Source organism: Passer montanus, unplaced genomic scaffold, assembly GCF_014805655.1.
Source record: "Passer montanus isolate IOZ18808 unplaced genomic scaffold, ASM1480565v1 scaffold163, whole genome shotgun sequence".
NCBI classification, from domain to species: Eukaryota; Metazoa; Chordata; class Aves; order Passeriformes; family Passeridae; genus Passer; species Passer montanus.
This window is the reverse complement of record NW_024363494.1, coordinates 502,789-517,725: the sequence shown is the minus strand read 5'-3', so window position 1 is coordinate 517,725 and position 14,937 is coordinate 502,789. Positions and strand designations below refer to the sequence as shown.

At 60.3% G+C, this 14,937-nt stretch overlaps 4 protein-coding genes across 6 annotated transcripts; all 4 read right to left on the bottom strand.

Annotated features, from left to right (window-relative positions):
* Positions 1–73: 73 nt before the first annotated feature.
* On the bottom strand, positions 74–2,095 carry CCDC86 (coiled-coil domain containing 86). Its single transcript, XM_039703537.1, has 4 exons — positions 1,886–2,095; positions 1,436–1,565; positions 1,044–1,118; positions 74–429 (listed from the first exon to the last, which is right to left on the bottom strand). The coding sequence occupies exons 1-4, from the start codon at positions 2,077–2,079 to the stop codon at positions 316–318; spliced, it is 513 nt and encodes a 170-aa protein (XP_039559471.1). The 5' UTR covers positions 2,080–2,095; the 3' UTR covers positions 74–315.
* A 262-nt stretch (positions 2,096–2,357) lies between these two features.
* LOC120499626 (membrane-spanning 4-domains subfamily A member 15-like) lies at positions 2,358–4,247 on the bottom strand. 2 transcript variants are annotated; one of them, XM_039703536.1, is made up of 6 exons: positions 3,905–4,247; positions 3,603–3,722; positions 3,344–3,400; positions 2,808–2,963; positions 2,572–2,691; positions 2,358–2,453 (listed from the first exon to the last, which is right to left on the bottom strand). In XM_039703536.1, the coding sequence occupies exons 1-6, from the start codon at positions 4,058–4,060 to the stop codon at positions 2,445–2,447; spliced, it is 618 nt and encodes a 205-aa protein (XP_039559470.1). In that variant the 5' UTR covers positions 4,061–4,247; the 3' UTR covers positions 2,358–2,444. The 2 variants fall into 2 exon arrangements, with proteins under 2 accessions (XP_039559470.1, XP_039559468.1); XM_039703534.1 differs by having other exon boundaries at positions 3,896–4,243.
* A 4,491-nt stretch (positions 4,248–8,738) lies between these two features.
* Positions 8,739–11,509, bottom strand: LOC120499612 (membrane-spanning 4-domains subfamily A member 12-like). 2 transcript variants are annotated; one of them, XR_005626921.1, is made up of 7 exons: positions 10,998–11,509; positions 10,659–10,778; positions 10,279–10,335; positions 10,024–10,155; positions 9,581–9,687; positions 9,414–9,497; positions 8,739–9,154 (listed from the first exon to the last, which is right to left on the bottom strand). XR_005626921.1 is itself a non-coding variant. In XM_039703506.1 (7 exons), exons 1-7 carry the CDS (start codon positions 11,175–11,177, stop codon positions 9,134–9,136), a joined length of 708 nt encoding a protein of 235 aa, XP_039559440.1. In that variant the 5' UTR covers positions 11,178–11,500; the 3' UTR covers positions 8,739–9,133. The 2 variants fall into 2 exon arrangements, 1 of the variants encoding a protein (XP_039559440.1); XM_039703506.1 differs by having other exon boundaries at positions 9,581–9,694; positions 10,998–11,500.
* Positions 11,510–13,284: 1,775 nt separating this feature from the next.
* LOC120499605 lies at positions 13,285–14,810 on the bottom strand. The gene is made up of 2 exons (XM_039703494.1): positions 14,524–14,810; positions 13,285–14,352 (listed from the first exon to the last, which is right to left on the bottom strand). The coding sequence occupies exon 2, from the start codon at positions 14,293–14,295 to the stop codon at positions 13,285–13,287; it is 1,011 nt and encodes a 336-aa protein (XP_039559428.1). The 5' UTR covers positions 14,296–14,352; positions 14,524–14,810.
* Positions 14,811–14,937: the final 127 nt, after the last annotated feature.

Sequence of the window (14,937 nt, the reverse complement as noted above, 5' to 3'; positions counted from 1 at the left end):
CTCCAACCCTAGGAATGCCTTAGGGAAGGCCCCAGCTGGAGCCCTCAGTCCCCAGAGCCACTGGAGGCGAATCTGTCTCAGTTCCTAGTCATTTTTATAAGAAAAAGGCAAATTTGGGAAAGCAAAGTTCTGTTCTGGCCTCTGGCACCGGCCACATCCTGATTCCACAGGGATTGGGGGATCCAGCAGCTGGTGCCTGAGGAATGCACCCCCTCAGCTCTGTCCTGCTGTTTGTCCAACACTGAGGGTCGTGGCAGCTGAGGAAAATCCCCCGGGAAGCAGCGGGATCCTCGTGGCAGCATCCCAAATCCTGCCTCACTCCGTGCTGCGCCTCACGGGCGTCTTCTGGAGCAGGGCCAGCGTGTCCCGCTTCTCCACCCGCCTCAGCTGCTTCTTCCTGGCCCTCCTGAGCTTCAGGGGGTTCCGGATCTGGGAAATGGGAAAAGAGAGGAGATTTCATGGAACCACAGGAGCCTGGAATGGTTTGGGTTGGAAGGAACCTTAGGGATGATCCAGTTCCCACCCCGGCCATGGGCAGGGACATTTTCCACTGGTGCAGGGACACTTTCCACTGGTGCAGGTTGCTCCAAGCTCTGTCCAGGAGCATTTCCAGGAATGGAGCAGAGTGTGGGCACGAGGCAGGATGGGCATGGATGGCTCCCAGCCTCCCACCACCCTCAGGATCTAGGAAGGGATTTATCCCAACACCAACCCCATCCTCACCCACAGGTGAGCTCTTCACCTCACCCACCCCGAGCTCCCAGGTCTCTTCCCGATGGAAAAGCCAGGATTTCCCCACATGGACCCCCTCCAGTGCCACATTTTCCTTGCTCCACCACCCCATTATCCCTCAGTTCTGGGGTTCCCCAGCCTGGGAGAACACAGGGGACACGATTCCAGCCTGCCCGGTTTTGCTGGGAATCTCCCAGGATCCTCCAAAGATGGAGACAGGGAGAGGACTGGAGCAAACTGGAGGCTGATCCATGGGGCTGGAGGTTGTGGGGTGCCCGCAGGGCCGTTCCCAGCTGGCACAGGGCACTCACCACTTGGACAACCTCGGCTTTCCGCTCGTTTTCCAGGCGCCGCTTCAGGTTTTCCTCCCGCCGCCGCTTCTTTTCCTGTGGGAGCAGCAGCACAACATTCCCTGCGGATCCCTTCCCCTGGGATTAAACCCAAAGCAGCCCCTGCCCAGCCAAGTGTGGAATCTGTCATTCCAGCAGCTTTTCCACCCCGGGTGAGGCTGGAATTGACCCAGGGAGTTTATTCCGAGTCAGTGACTTGGGGCATGTGACCGTCAGTGAGTGGATTTGGCACCAGGACAGGGAATTCTCCAGCCCAGCTGCCCTTTTCCTGGGCTCTGAGGCCAGGAATAGGGCAGAGACATGGGATTGTGCTCGGGAAAGACGGGAATTCTCCAGCTCCTGAGCCCCGTTACCTCCTTCTCCTTCTGCTTGGCTTCCTCCAGCTGCCGTGCCAGATCCCGGACCAGCTTCCTCTCCTGCCTCTCCTTCATTTTCCGTGCCCAGGAGCTGCGCAGCGCCTTGTCCTGGATCATGTGGGAGAACCTGCGTGGCCACACCAGAGGGGCTGGATCCCCCAAAACCCCGGGCTGCAGCCGGGGCCACTCCAGCTCCCCTCCAGAATTCCACGAAACTCCGCCAACCTCGGAGCGTCCCACGGCATCCTCAGCATCCCCTCCAAGTCATCCCTGTCACCTCTGGATCCTTCCTAAAGGCCATGGATACCTCCGGAACGCCCTCACAAGCCCCCCACAAACAATCCTGTCCCCCTCAAAATCCCCCCAGACCTCATGACCCCCCAGGGAGCCCTTCTGGAGCCCGGAGCCCCCAGGAACTGCCCCCCCAGTGCCCGCCTCCCTTCCCACCTCTTCTTCCCGGGATCCTTCCACACGCGTCCCGACTTGGGCTTGCCCCGCGGGATGGCCACCACCGCCTCCTGCCGCTTCTTGCCGCCTTTCCGCCGCCGCCGAGGCGCGGCCGGAGCCGCGGCGGCCCCGCTGGGCCCCTCGGGGGTCGCTCCCGGTCCCGGTCCCGGGCTCCCCCCGTTCTCCCCCTCCATGATCCACGCGGCTCCGCGGCGTCGCGGAGAGATGACGTCAGAGCCGCGATCCCCTCAGGAGCGCGAAGCCAGAGCGCCTCCCTGGCCGCCATTTTTGTATTGGGCAACACCCTCAGCGCACGGCGGCGGCCGCCATGTTTGTGTGGGGCATGGTCGCCATCTTTGTGCCGGGCAGCACCGTGGCCGCCGGTACCGGGACCCGCCGAACTCCCGCAAACACACCCGGGGCGAGCCCCCCCGCACCCCGAGCCACCCCCGGAGACACGCGCGGGCTGGGCTGGGGGAGAGGCCTTTATTGGGGAGCGAACATGCTGAGGGCATCCCGGGGGGCTCCGGTAGCGGGGACGTGCGGGGCTGGGCCGCGGCTACAGCGCCTGGGAAAGCAAAAACAGGGAAAATCTCAGGGAGGGACGCGGGAACGCCCGGACTGGGGCGCCAGGAAGGAAGGGGTGGTTCAGCATTCCAGGGAATCCCAGGGATGCCCTCCCTCACCAGCTGGGTGTATGTGTGCTGCCGGACCGTGTCGTATCCAAACGCCAGAACCGCCACGGCCACGCAGAATTCCAGGAGGGCGAGGATCACCAGGATGGAATCCAGGCTGTCGCTCAGCAGCTGCGAGGAGGAGGAGGAGGAGAGCGGGGATATCCCGGGATCCAGCACCTCCGAACGAGGACCTGGATCCCTGAACACCGCGCAGGGAGGCCGGGATTCACCCGCGGCTGTCGCACCTTGCTCTCCGCGTTGAGGCACCATTCCGGGCGGCGCTGGAAGGGCCCGGGCGGCTCGCAGCCGGGCACGATGCGGGTGATGGCCGTGCCGTGGATCCCGGTGGCCACCAGCGTGCCCAGGACGACGCCCACGCTGACCACACAGCAGGCCTTGACCTGCGGGAAGCACCCCGTGACACGGACCCGGGAAGGGCCGCTTCCCACGCGGAGCATTCAGCTGGGACCAGAGAGCTCCTGGAGAAGCTGCCCGCTTTTGTCCCCCTCATCCCACAGTGATTCCAAAGCCATGAGGGTCTCCTGGACCTTTAATCCCTGGAATCCCACAGTGATTCCAAGGCCATGAGGGCCTCCTGGACCTTTCATCCCCCTCATCCCACAGTGACCCTGACCCCCATCCTGTGCTCCATGTGGGAGAGCTGGGCACTTCCGCCTGTGGATCCCATGGGATGAATCCAGGCTGTGGAGGGGTCCCGCCAGCTGCTGGAAGGGACACAAGGAATGGGGGGACACGTTGCCCCTCCCAGCCTGGATCTTACCAGCACAGGGCTGTCTTTCCTTGCACTTTCCACCAGCAACGAGCCCGAGACCAGGAGCTACTTGGAAAACAGCGGGAATTGGTGTCAGCAGCAAGGCAGACTTCTCTGGCACCCTTCCTGGGTGGGAATTGGGGTTCAGGGATGCACAAACACCCCGGAATGTGGGAGGGGGATGGTCAGTGGAGACCTGGTGACCCTGGGGTATTGTCCCCAGTCCACCAGGATTCTCTGAGATTCCCACGTCCTCGTCCCAACTTACCAGGATCCCCAGCCAGAAGAGGATCCCGCTGGCCACAGGGAGGGAAGGGTTACTGTGCTCCGACAGCGTCAGGATGAGCCCGAAGCAGACGTGGACAATTCCACTGAAGATGTGGATGGTCTGGGGAAGGATGAGGGAGACACATCCCACCCCAATCCCACGTCACAGTGCCGGGAAGGGACTGGGAGAGGCACTCTCACAATGTCCCCCCCACCCAGCCAGGGGGAACGTCCAGCAGGACAATCCCTGCGGATCCCCACTCCCTGCTGGGCCCCTGGAAGGCCGTGTCTCACCCCCAACACCTTGGGATGAGCCCTCCGGAAGCCTTGTGTTTGGAACGAGGTCCTGGCAGGTGCCTGGGAGCCTGAGGCCAGCTGGGCTGCCCGGGGATCCGTGGCCGGGATCACCTCCGTGATGATCCTGACGCTGCCGGCGTCGGTCACCGTGGTGGCCGCCATGGCCTGGGAACGAGCCCAGGAAGCTGAAGGAATTCCCAGGTGCCTTCCTCCTCCTCTTCCTCCTCGCCGTGGTCCCTTTGCTGTCCGAAATCCCTGGCAGGTGCCGGCCAGGCAGGGGCACGCTCCCGCTGCCCTTTGCTCCCTGCGGGAAGCTCGCTCATGGAATTCTCGTCAGGGCCCTCTTGCTCAACGCGGCGGCTTTGCCAATGGAGGCTCCCAAAATCCTGCACGGGAAGAGGGAGGGAGGGACAGGGAACCCCTCCCCGGCCTCTGCAGCCTTGGGAAGGGTTGGATGCTCAGGATGCTCCAAGATTCCCTTTCCATCCCAAATTGTGGATGCTTTGTTTGGGAATCGCTCCTGCAATTAGCTTGGTGCCTAATGAGGTATTCATAACATAACCCTGCCCACTTCCCAGGAAAAACTTGCATTGAGACAGGGAACTTTATAAACCCCCTTATATAGGAAATACCTTTATTGCCATTTTTGGGAATTCTTCCTCCTCCAGTCCTGTGGGTTTTTCTCCAGTGAGGACACGCAGGAGGGATTCAGGGATCTCTGACCATCTCCATTGGGAGTTGGAGGGAAAGGAGATGCTGTTATTTATATGGGAAATGGGAGCTCATGCTGGGAATGGAGCCACCACACACAACAAGGGGATCCCGAGGGATTCAGAGGCCCCTTCCTGCCTCCATTCCTCCCTTCTCCCAGAAAACAGCCATGTCCTTTTCTCCAGGAGCATTGGGATACCCCATGCCGACCTGGAGGACGCCCCAGGTTTCCTGGATGTCGGATGCGTACAGGGCAGGAATTTCTTGGTGGAACGGGAATTTTTAGGTCCAGGATTCTGACATCACCCCAACTCCTCTCTCTCTGCCTGGGAAAGGACTGGACCCTCCAGGTGACGATTTCAGGAGCAGGTGGAGCAACTTGTGGAAGTTTTTTCCTTCTCTCTGGCTCTAGAGGGAGCTGAGAGGCCGCGTTTGGAAGCGTCGCGCTTCCAGAGCTCAGGAGCGGTTTCCAGCCCTGGGGCCGGCTTGGAACAACCTGGGTTAGTGGGACACGTCCCTGCCCATGGCAGGGGGGTGGAACTGGATGATCCTTAAGGTTCCTTCCATCCCAAACCATTCCAGGATTCTGCGCCCTCCCCATGCTCCCACACACCAGGGAATGGGACACCCCCTCCAAACCGGCCCAAATCATATCCCAAAAAAGGAGCTGGAAGAACATGGCATTCCTCCATCCCACCCATGACCTTCCTCCATCCTGCATCCCTGATGGAAGCGTGCACTTGGCCTTGTAAAGGGCTGCATCTGGCAGCACGGCTTTCCAGGAAAAACATGGACATGGATGAGATTCAGCCTCTTCATCACATTCCTGATGCCTCAGAGCCTTTAATTCCTGCTGGTGCCTCATGCCTCTCAACACTCCAATCCTAACAATCCCAGGGATCTCGTTCCAGCCCCAGGAAGGAACACTTGAGCCCCCGTGGAAATTCTGGGATCCCCTCTTTAGCCTTTAGGCAGCCGGGGTATCCTCCACCATTATCCACGGCTCACATTCCCAGCCAAAACCACCCTACACGGTGGATTTCCTCCCAAATCCGCCTTTCCAGATTCCTACAGCATTCCTGAAGTTCCAGCCTTGCAGCCAGAAACAGCCGTGACTGCCCTCAGCCCCCAAAACCCCACTTTCCAAGCGGGTGATCCATGGAAAAAGCGCTTTCCCCCTTCCTAAATAAACCCAGGTCCAGCTGGGGATGGCAGGAGCCCAAGGTAGGATGTCAGGATTTGTTTTGGAAGCGGATTTCAGAGGAGGTGAAGCTTTGAAGCAGATGCAAGGAGGCAGCAGGGCCGGGTGGTGGAGCTTTCCAACCTTTTCTTTGCAGGAATGTTTGGCTTTGTAGATATATACAACACATTCCTTGGATTTTAATGTTAATTTTCCTATTTTCTAGGACGAGTTTTGGATGTGGGAAGCCTGACTGGATGCTCAGGGGGGATCAGCGAGACCCTCCCAAATTCCCTCCCACCAGCACAGGACAAAATTTATGAGCCTGGTGGAACCAAAATTCTTTTTCCAACCCCAAAAATCCATTAGTTTTTTTCCAAAGAAAATAGATTACAATGGAGAAAAGCTCTCCAAAGAAACTTGCTGCTTCCTGGGACAAACTTTATATCCCCATAAAAATACCAAAAGTCAACATTTTGCTTTGCTTCCAGGTGTTTCTGCTTCCCACAGGGCTCTTTCCCTACTGATTCCAGAAGGAAAGTCATGTTTTCTGGGAAAGGTTTCAGGTTTTTTGGCTTTAAGCATCCCAGCGTCCATCCTAGATTAGGGAATCTGGAACAAGGAGCAGGCAGGAGGCTGGGGGGGCATTGCTGCCTGCTGGGGTGATCCATACCTGGCATTTGGGACGCGGTGACATTGCTCCCAAACCCTGTCCCAGATGTGTCCATCAACCCCTGCACGTGACGTTCCAGCCTTTGATCCACTCATTCCCAGAAAAACTCCTGAGGCTGCAGAAAAGTTCCAGAAAACTTCTCCAAGGCTTCACCCACATCGACTTCCACTGGCAGTCCTGGAATGGGACCTTAAACATTTCCAGGCATGGGGCAGCTACAACTTCCCTGGGAAATCTGTTCCAGCACCTCCCCACCCTCGCAGGGAAAAATTTCTTCCCAATATCCCATCTAAACCCACTCCCTGGCAGTGGGAAGCCATTCCCCCTTGTCCTGGCACTCCAGGCTCTTTTCTAAAGTCCCTCTCCAGCTCTCTTGGGGCGCCTTTAGGTGCTGGAAGAGTTGCCAAGGTCTCCCTGAATCCTTCTCTTCCCAAAGGGAAGAGCCAATGGGACACCCCAGTTCACCTCACAGTTCCCCTTCTCCTCCAAGGGTTTTGGTTTTCCTTAGGGATCATCTCCCGCAGGGACACAAAACTCTGTGGTCCCTGTCACCTGCTATTCCCAACTCCTGGAAGTCTCCACTCCCCGTAGATCTGCAAATTCCCACCTAAAAAAATATATATATATTTAAAAAACCTACATTCCCATAGAGCCTTCAACACTTATTCCAGCATTTTCAGGGAAAGCCACATCTGAACACTGGGATACTCCAGGAAAACAGACCCTGATGCCAGTGGAGGAGGAGGAATTCTCCTTCCCAGGAAAGCACCACACCGGGAAAACACAGAGCTTGGATGGGAGCCGGGGTGGCTTCGTGGCGGTCCCGGTGGAGCCAGGAGAGGTCGGGACGCTCCGGAGCCGCAGGTGAGGAGCCGGGGCTGTAATGGGCTGTGGCCACGGGCTGAGCAGAGGCAGCCTGTTCATCCTGCTCCCCAAATCCCTGGGGCTTTTCCTACTCATCGGGCTCATTATTTTTTCAGAGCCGGGAACAGAAATAACTGACAGGGAGTAAATAATCCATGAGGCTTTGGCTGAGCAACCAGAGCATTGTCAGGGAGTGTGGAAAGGAGCAGGAAAACACTGAAGTCACCCTAAAACCTAGGGGAATGTTCAATGAGGAGGTCACCGATCCCACTCTGGCACTGGAGGGGAAATTTGGGATGGATCCTGTCCCCAGAAATGAAGAGGATCCTCCCCCAGAGCACTGGGAACTCACCAGGAGTGGGACTCACAAGTCCCACCGCTTGGAAAATCAGCACTGGGGTCTCTTTCTTCACCTCCATCCCACCTTTCCACTTCCATGAGCTTGGGATGGTCCTTAAATAATTTGATGCCACTGGATGCTCATCACCACCTCATTAAATCCACCAGCATCCCCCCAGATGCAGGATATTTAAGGGTGGAGCCATAAATGAGCTTGTCAGGAGCTGACAAACCTGGTCCTGTTCAAAATGATCCCAGAGCCTTTTTCCTTCCCTGAAAATAAAGAATTTTTTAGGAATTGCTGCATGGATAAGGTTTGGGAGCACCCCTCATCGCCATTCCCACCATCCAGGATTGTGGGAACAGCGAGCACATGACACCGGTGTCCCCATGTCACCTCCCAGAGCAGCTCCAGCCCCGGGGCAGCTTCTCCGGTGGCAGAAGAACCGGGATGTGCTGGCGTCACTGGCACCGCCGCCGGCTGTCCGGCTGCTCCAGCTGAGCTAAATATAGCAAACCACGCTGGAATGGGGGGGCTTGGGGAGCAGAATTCCCTCAGGACGCCAGGTACCCTGCTTTAGAGGGTGGAATTCCAGCAGGAGAGGGGATTAGAGGGGCAGAATTCCCTCAGGTGAGCAGGTACTGAGGGGTTTACGGGGACAAAATTCCCTCAGAATCAGGTACTGGGATTTAGGAGGATGGAATTCTCTCAGGAGAGGGGTCTTGAGGGGCAGAATTCCCTCGGGAGAGGGCTCTTGAGGGGCAGAATTCCCTCGGGAGAGGGCTCTTGAGGGGCAGAATTCCCTCAGGAGAGCAGGCACCAGGATTTTAGAGGAGCAAAGCTCCCTTGGGAGCGGGTGCCAGGGGTTTAGGGGAGCAGAATTCCCCTCCAGGAAAGCAAGGGGGTACCAGGAGTTGAGGGGAGCAGAATTCCATCAGGAATTGTCTCCTCAGGAGAGAGCAAGTATCCCTAGATCAGGCAGGAGGAGCCTCTTTGCTGAGGGACAGCAACTCTGTGAGAGGGAAGTGTAGCTCCCACGCTGAAAATTCCCAAATTCAGGAGACACAAGCCTGGAGAGAGCATTTATTCCCAAGAGAAAATGAAGCCAACAGGGGACGAGCCGAGGTAGATGCTCCGGTGACCCGCCCGGCTCCCGGCACACCTTGGGGTCACTCCAAACCACCAGGAATTCCTGAACCCCAACATGAGCCAACCCCAGCATCCCACCAGGGATTTACAGGCAGGAATTGCCCAAGATTTCCCCCTTGGAGAAGCCCCTTCCCATAGCAGCCAGCAAGTGGAGCCCCTCAGACCAGGCCCAGGGGCAGAGGGGCAGGGAATTGGGGGGTGTCCCTGGCTTTTGGGGGGGACCAGCACATCCCAGCCAGCAGCACAGTGGGAGGAGGATGCCGTAGCCCTGGGATTTAGGAGCGATGGAGGCAGGATCCCATTCCAGCAGCTTCAGTGTCAGACTTCAGGAGCAGCCAGCTGCAAAGAGACCAGCAGGTGTTTTGGAAAGGGTGCAGGATTTGGGGGGACCCCACCCCCAGCACCCACCACCCACGGGGATTTGGGACCTCCTCCCCATTCCCAGAGCAGAGGGGTAGATGCTCCAGGATGCTCCCTGGGGATTGGGGTGGGAAGTTTTCCCAGGGAGGGGACAGTGATGACAGCAGGATGGGGACTGCCATCCCAGGAGCCATCCCAGTGCCGATTCTGCTCGTAGCCAGGCTATTCCTGGGATCACCTCGCTGTAGCTGGGAGGCTGAGGCAGCTCCGCCGGTGGCACGGCCAGATCCACACGGGTGGCACTGGGGACGATCAGCATGGCCTGGGAAACACCAGGATTACGGGAGACACTGGGATCATGGCATGCAGTTTTTGGGATCCAGCCCCACCACCCCCTCATCCTACCTCGTTGGAGCTGAGGCGGGTGGCCCGGCACCAGAAATTGGCGGTGGCCACGGCGATGCAGAATTCCAGGATGGTGAAGATGAGCAGCACGATGGAAATCCCATTCCCTGCGAGCTCCAGGATGGGGAAAACCCCATCAGCACCCCCCCAGGAGGATGAATCCCACAGAGGGCAGCGTTCTGTGGCTCCCCCTTCCTCTCTCCCTCTGCATCCCCAGCTCTCAGGTCTCACTCCAAGCCCTCCATGCCGTGTTTTTATGGCTCATGGACGCTTCCAGGGGGTGACTCATCTCCCGAGGTACCAGCCGAAAATAGGTCGCGCCGGCAGAGGAGAAACCGCCACCCCAACAGGGATTTGGGAAAGGACACAACACCCCTGGAGGGCTGGAGAAAAGGCCCCAGGGGAATTCCCAAGGGCAGGAATTGCGCCAAGTGGGATTTTACCAGGACGAGATAGCTGTAGTAGTTGAAGCTGGAGCGGTAGAGCCCGTTGAGGTTGAGGTCCACGATGAAGGCCACGATTCCCAGGAGCGCAAAGATGGCACTGATGACGTTCATGGTCTGGCTGCCCTTCACCTGTGGGCACCCAGGGGGTTTGGGGGAGGCTGGCAGACCCCCCCCAAAACACCAGAGGGACACCTCGCCCACCCCATGGACACCTGACCTCGCCATTCCCAGCGTGCTCCCCGGAAAACTCACCGCGCATTCCGTGGGGCTCTTCTCGGCGCCGATGGAGAGGCACCCGGAGATGATGAACTGCAGCAGGAGAGACGGGGCTCAGCTGGCACCGAGGGCACCCCAAGCACCCCAAACCTGCCCAGAGGTGGCACTAACAGGGCACAGGGGACACGGTGACCCCCCTGCCCTTGTTTTCCAGCTGCCGAGGCCTCGGGAGCCGCAGGTGCATCATTCCCGGTGGGCATCCCTTCCAAAGGGGGTCCCACCTGCTGGCATCCCCCCAGCAGGATTCCCTTCCCTGTGGGCATTGTCCCCTGGTGAGTTTCCCTTCCTGGTGGGCATCCCACCCCCCTAGGCATTCTTTTCCTGGTGGGAATCCCTTCCCAGCCCCCGGCACGCACCGACACGCCGCCCAGGAAAGGGATCTCTCCGATGACGAAGACCGAGGTGTAGACATTGGTGAGCGTGGTCAGGACGATCCCGAAGCCGATGTGCAGGAATCCCGTCATAATCTGGATGGTCTGGAGGAGAGGGATGGGAGGGAATGGGGTCAACTCAACCCCCCTGCCCACAGAGCCACCCTGGGCATGGTGGGATGGGGGATGCTCAATCTGGGGGATGCCTCAATCCCAGCGCCTCTCCAGAGCCGCAGCACCCCTGAGGGATCAGCAGGAATCCTCCGGGAAGGGGCTGAGGGGGGATTTTCCAAGCGTTTCTCCCCCCGACCCCCCCAGACTCACCCCCATGACGCGGTTCTTGCCCTTGGGGAGGGTCTCCGCCGTGTACATGACGGCGCGGCTGCCCAGCCGGAGGCTCCCCATGCCCTGCATGAGGAGAGCGGGGGGCACCGGGACCCCCCGGAGCAGCCCCGCTCCCCACCGGGGCCGCCCCCGCCCCACCCCGCCAGGGCCCGCGCCCATTGGCTGAGCGCCGTGACGTCAGCGGCTGCGGCATCCCCCCCCCGGGGCACCGCCCAGCCCGGGGGGGACACGGGGGGACCGAGGGGACAGCCCCCCAAAACGCGGAGGGCTGCGTGGGCTGGGAAGGTGCTCCGCGGGGTCCCCTGGCTCGCTGGGGCAATTCCCGGTGTCGCCCCCCCCGTTCCGGGCAGGGCTCCGGGACACCGTGTGCCCCCCGCCGGGAAGAGCTGCTCATCCCAAACCCTCACGCAAGGGAGTTAAGGAAAGCGGGGTGCCAGCCCTGCCCGAAAGCACCCCCCCTCCACCCCAAGGTGCGTGTCCCCCCCTCATTCCCGCTCCTTCCAGCTCCACACGTGTTTACAGCAGCGCAGAAAGGAAAAAAAAATAGAGAGAGAAAGGGGGGAAAAAAAGAAAAATAAAAGAAAAAAAGAAAAAAAAAAAGAGAGAGAAAGAAAGGAAAAAAAAAAAAAGAAGAAGAAAAGAAAAAAACCAAAACCACCCCGCAGCGGATTCCTGGAAGAAAAATCCATCAAGGGCCATTAGGCTCCGGCGGCTCCTCCCCGCAGAGCGGGGGCACGGGCGGGGGCAGGGGCGGCACCCAGGACGGAGCTGGGCACTGCCCAGGCCTGATTTCCCCTGGATCTCCTTCCCCAGCAAGGGGTGGGCCCGAACATCCCGGACCCCTGTTGCAGGAGGGGAGCAGTAGAGGGGATCCCCCACACTGATCCCACACACTTTCCCCCCAAACTGCCTTCACTGCCCATTTTTAGCGTGTCCAGCCCCGAGGAGCAGGAGCCAAGAGCTCCAGGCAGAGGATTAAACCTGAAATCAGGGAATAATGAACACCCTGGGAATGAGAGGGACACACGATACCACCCTGCACCCCAAAATTCCCAGAGGACACCCCTGTATCCCATCCTGATCTGGACAACACCCCACTCCCCTGCCTGGAATCCCTCATTGGACAGATTCCATCATGGGGTTTGCAGGGAGGATCCTGAGAGAGATCCGGGGCTCTGGGAGGGAGCCCCCATTTCCCTGGAGCAGGAACATTCCACAGGGAGGGAGAAGGGCCTGCTGCCACAGCCACGAGCCCTCTGGCCAAGCGGGGGAAATTCCCGTGCTGGATGCTGTGGGAAGAAGTGGGATTGGGGCTGGGGGTGTCACCCAGCCCAGAGTAGGTGACAGAAAACCCATGGGGCTGACAGGGTCCCCTCACTGCCACCCTCATGGTCCTTCTCCCCAGGGAGGGCAGCCAGGTCCCCCAAAACCCCTCACCCAGAGCACCCCGTGCAGGGCTGGGGCTGCAAGGAGCAGCACAGAGCACATTCCCCTGGGAGCCTCCATGGGGACAGGGATGGAAAAACAGAGAGGAGCAGCCCCAGCAAGGGCTTTAACACCTGGGAGGAGGGTGCTGGCTGTGGGTGTCCCAGTGGGAAGCCGGGTGGGGCAGGCCTGCCCCTTGCACCCACCTGGGGCTCACTTCCAGAGTCTCCCAGGGATCTGACCCTGGACACTCAACCCACTTTTCCTAGCAAGAAACATGGAAAGTCTGTGAGGAGGGCAAGCCCTGCTCTGCAGCAACCAAAGCACCCATGTGTGATCCGTGGGAGTCCCATCTTGAACCCAAAGCCAGCTGCTGGGAAGGAAGGAAGGAAGGAACCCTCTTGTCGCAGCTGAGATGGCCACGATATGCAGAGTATCACCACACAATTTCAGAAGCCTCCAACCCATGCACAGCAAGAGCATTCTACTTCAGAAGGCTTCAGGTGTCTGTCCACACAAAATAACATCCCATCACCTCAAAAGGCTTCAGGCACCTACCCATCCAGAGTAACACCTCACCACTTCAGAAGGCTTCAGGCACGTGCCCATGCTGTTCCCTAGCCCAGCCTTTTATCCCCTCGCGCTGATGCAGTGCCCCTGTGTGCCTCTGCTCCCTTTGGGGGTTGGTCAGTGCCCTGGGCACTCCATGGCTCACTGCTTTCAGTGCTGCTCACAGCTGTGCCACTGGGGATGGGCCACAGCCCAGCCCCACTCCCACACCACAAACTGTGTGCCTACAGCCCATCCCAGCCCCAACTCAGTTCTTTGGGGAAATGTTGATTTATTTAAAATAGAGCATCCTCAGAAGTATCTGAGCTGCCAACAGGGGCCTCATCCTGCTTGGAGGAGACCCCTGGAGATGGGGGAACTCCAGCTCGCGTTGCCTCTGGAGGATCTTCTCTGACACGGAGCAGCTTGGCCGCCCTGCCGTGCTGTGGGGGCTGTGGATGGGGTGCCAGTGGCTCCAGGACGCTTCCTGCTGTGCCGCCTGCTGCTGGGAGCTCCTCACGGGAGCAGGCCGGGCCCCCAGTTTCACTTCCAGGCTCTTCTTGGCCACGTGCATCCTGAGGGCCTCGCGGGCCCCGCTGATATCTGCGGATCCGGTGGAGCTCGGCGAGCTGTCCGAGGCCTCCTCCCCGTCCGGAGTCCGGCAGCTCCCGCTGGGGCTCTCGGAGCCAGGGAAGCTCTGGGAGGAGCGGGGCCACGCTTCCCCCAGCCCCAGCCGCTCCCGAGAGCGCCTCACTGCCATGGGCTGGGCTCTCAGCTTCACCTCCAGGCTCTTCCTGGCCACGTGCATCCTCAGGGATGAGCAGGGTCTCCTCGAGCCTGCGGCTGCCAGGGAGCAGCAGGACCTGTCCGCGAGGCCTTCCCCGGCGCTGAGGCTCCGCCAGGGATGGAGGCTCCCGGGGGAGGCGCAGCAGGGCAGGGGGCCTCGCTCCAGCAGCTGCTCCAGGTCCTGCCACCACAGCTGCCACAGCTCCGAGTCCCGCGGCAGGGACACCTCGGGCCACAGCGGCGTCACCAGGTCCTGCAGCTCGCGGGCCGCCGTCACGCAGGGGGTGCAGCAGGGCCCGCAGCCGCAGGGCATGTACGGGGGGCTCTCCGGGGCGGCCGGGCCCTGGGCAGGGCTCTCCTCAGCCCGGGGGGAACCGGGAGCCCGCGGGGCCGCTCGGCAGCACCGCGAGCCCCCGGCCCGGCCCCCGAGGCGCTTCCGCGCCTTCCAAACGCGGGCGGCCAGCAGGACGGCCGTGGTGGCCACCAGCAGGACAAGCGTGGGGAGCAGGACACTCATGGCTTCATCCGTGTCCCATCGTGGCCACACTGGGAGCCAGGCGTGGTGGCACGTGTGCTGTAGAGACACCGTGCTGATGTCACAGTGCTGCGGGGGGGACACCTGTGTGACATCACAGCCACGGCGCTCACCCCGTTTGTGACGTCACGGCCCCGGATCGCCCATCCCGAACCCAAACCCGGCGCCGTGCCAGCTGCTGGGAAGAATATGAAACCTATCCCCACAAACCCAGCACGCCAGCCCAGCACAAGGGCTGGCAGCACATCCAGGCCGCTTCCAGCGCCTCCCTCGGGACCCTCGGGGGTGTCCCCGCCGGCGACCCCCGCCCGGCTCGGGGCTGGGAATGGGATGCGCCGCGTTTCCCTCCGGAACTAATGTTCCTGCCGCGTTTCCCGGCCGGACCGCGGGCGGGGCGTGTTTGAGGACGGACCAATGGCGGCGCCCTTGCGGCACTTCCGGCGATGTGGCGATGGCGGCTCCCGGGGCCGCTCCGGGCCGGGGGAGGTCAGGGGGGCTTGGCCGCGCTCCGGGAGGCCGCCCGTGCCTTGTAGGGGGTTCAGAATGCCGGAGGGGGGATCCTGAGGATGGATTGGGGTTTGGGGGATGAGGATCTTTATCTCAGGGTGGGGTGTGGAGCTGGGG

Bases quoted from the DNA above. Each gene is read 5' to 3' on its own strand.
- CCDC86 (XM_039703537.1), bottom strand. From the start codon at position 2,079: ATGGAGGGGGAGAACGGGGGGAGCCCGGGACCGGGACCGGGAGCGACC. The intron at 1,566-1,885 runs GTGGGAAGGGAG...GTGGCCACGCAG, and splicing joins AAGGATCCCGGGAAGAAGAG to GTTCTCCCACATGATCCAGG. The intron at 1,119-1,435 runs GTAACGGGGCTC...CTGCTCCCACAG, and splicing joins CCAAGCAGAAGGAGAAGGAG to GAAAAGAAGCGGCGGCGGGA.
- LOC120499626 (XM_039703534.1), bottom strand. From the start codon at position 4,060: ATGGCGGCCACCACGGTGACCGACGCCGGCAGCGTCAGGATCATCACG. The intron at 3,723-3,895 runs GTGAGACACGGC...ATCCTTCCCCAG, and splicing joins CTCATCCCAAGGTGTTGGGG to ACCATCCACATCTTCAGTGG. The intron at 2,964-3,343 runs GTAAGATCCAGG...TGCTTCCCGCAG, and splicing joins GGAAAGACAGCCCTGTGCTG to GTCAAGGCCTGCTGTGTGGT.
- LOC120499612 (XM_039703506.1), bottom strand. From the start codon at position 11,177: ATGGGCGCGGGCCCTGGCGGGGTGGGGCGGGGGCGGCCCCGGTGGGGA. The intron at 9,695-10,023 runs GTAAAATCCCAC...CCCATCCTGGAG, and splicing joins ACTACAGCTATCTCGTCCTG to CTCGCAGGGAATGGGATTTC. The intron at 9,155-9,413 runs GTGATCCCAGGA...GTCTCTTTGCAG, and splicing joins AGCCTCCCAGCTACAGCGAG to CTGGCTGCTCCTGAAGTCTG.
- LOC120499605 (XM_039703494.1), bottom strand. From the start codon at position 14,295: ATGAGTGTCCTGCTCCCCACGCTTGTCCTGCTGGTGGCCACCACGGCC.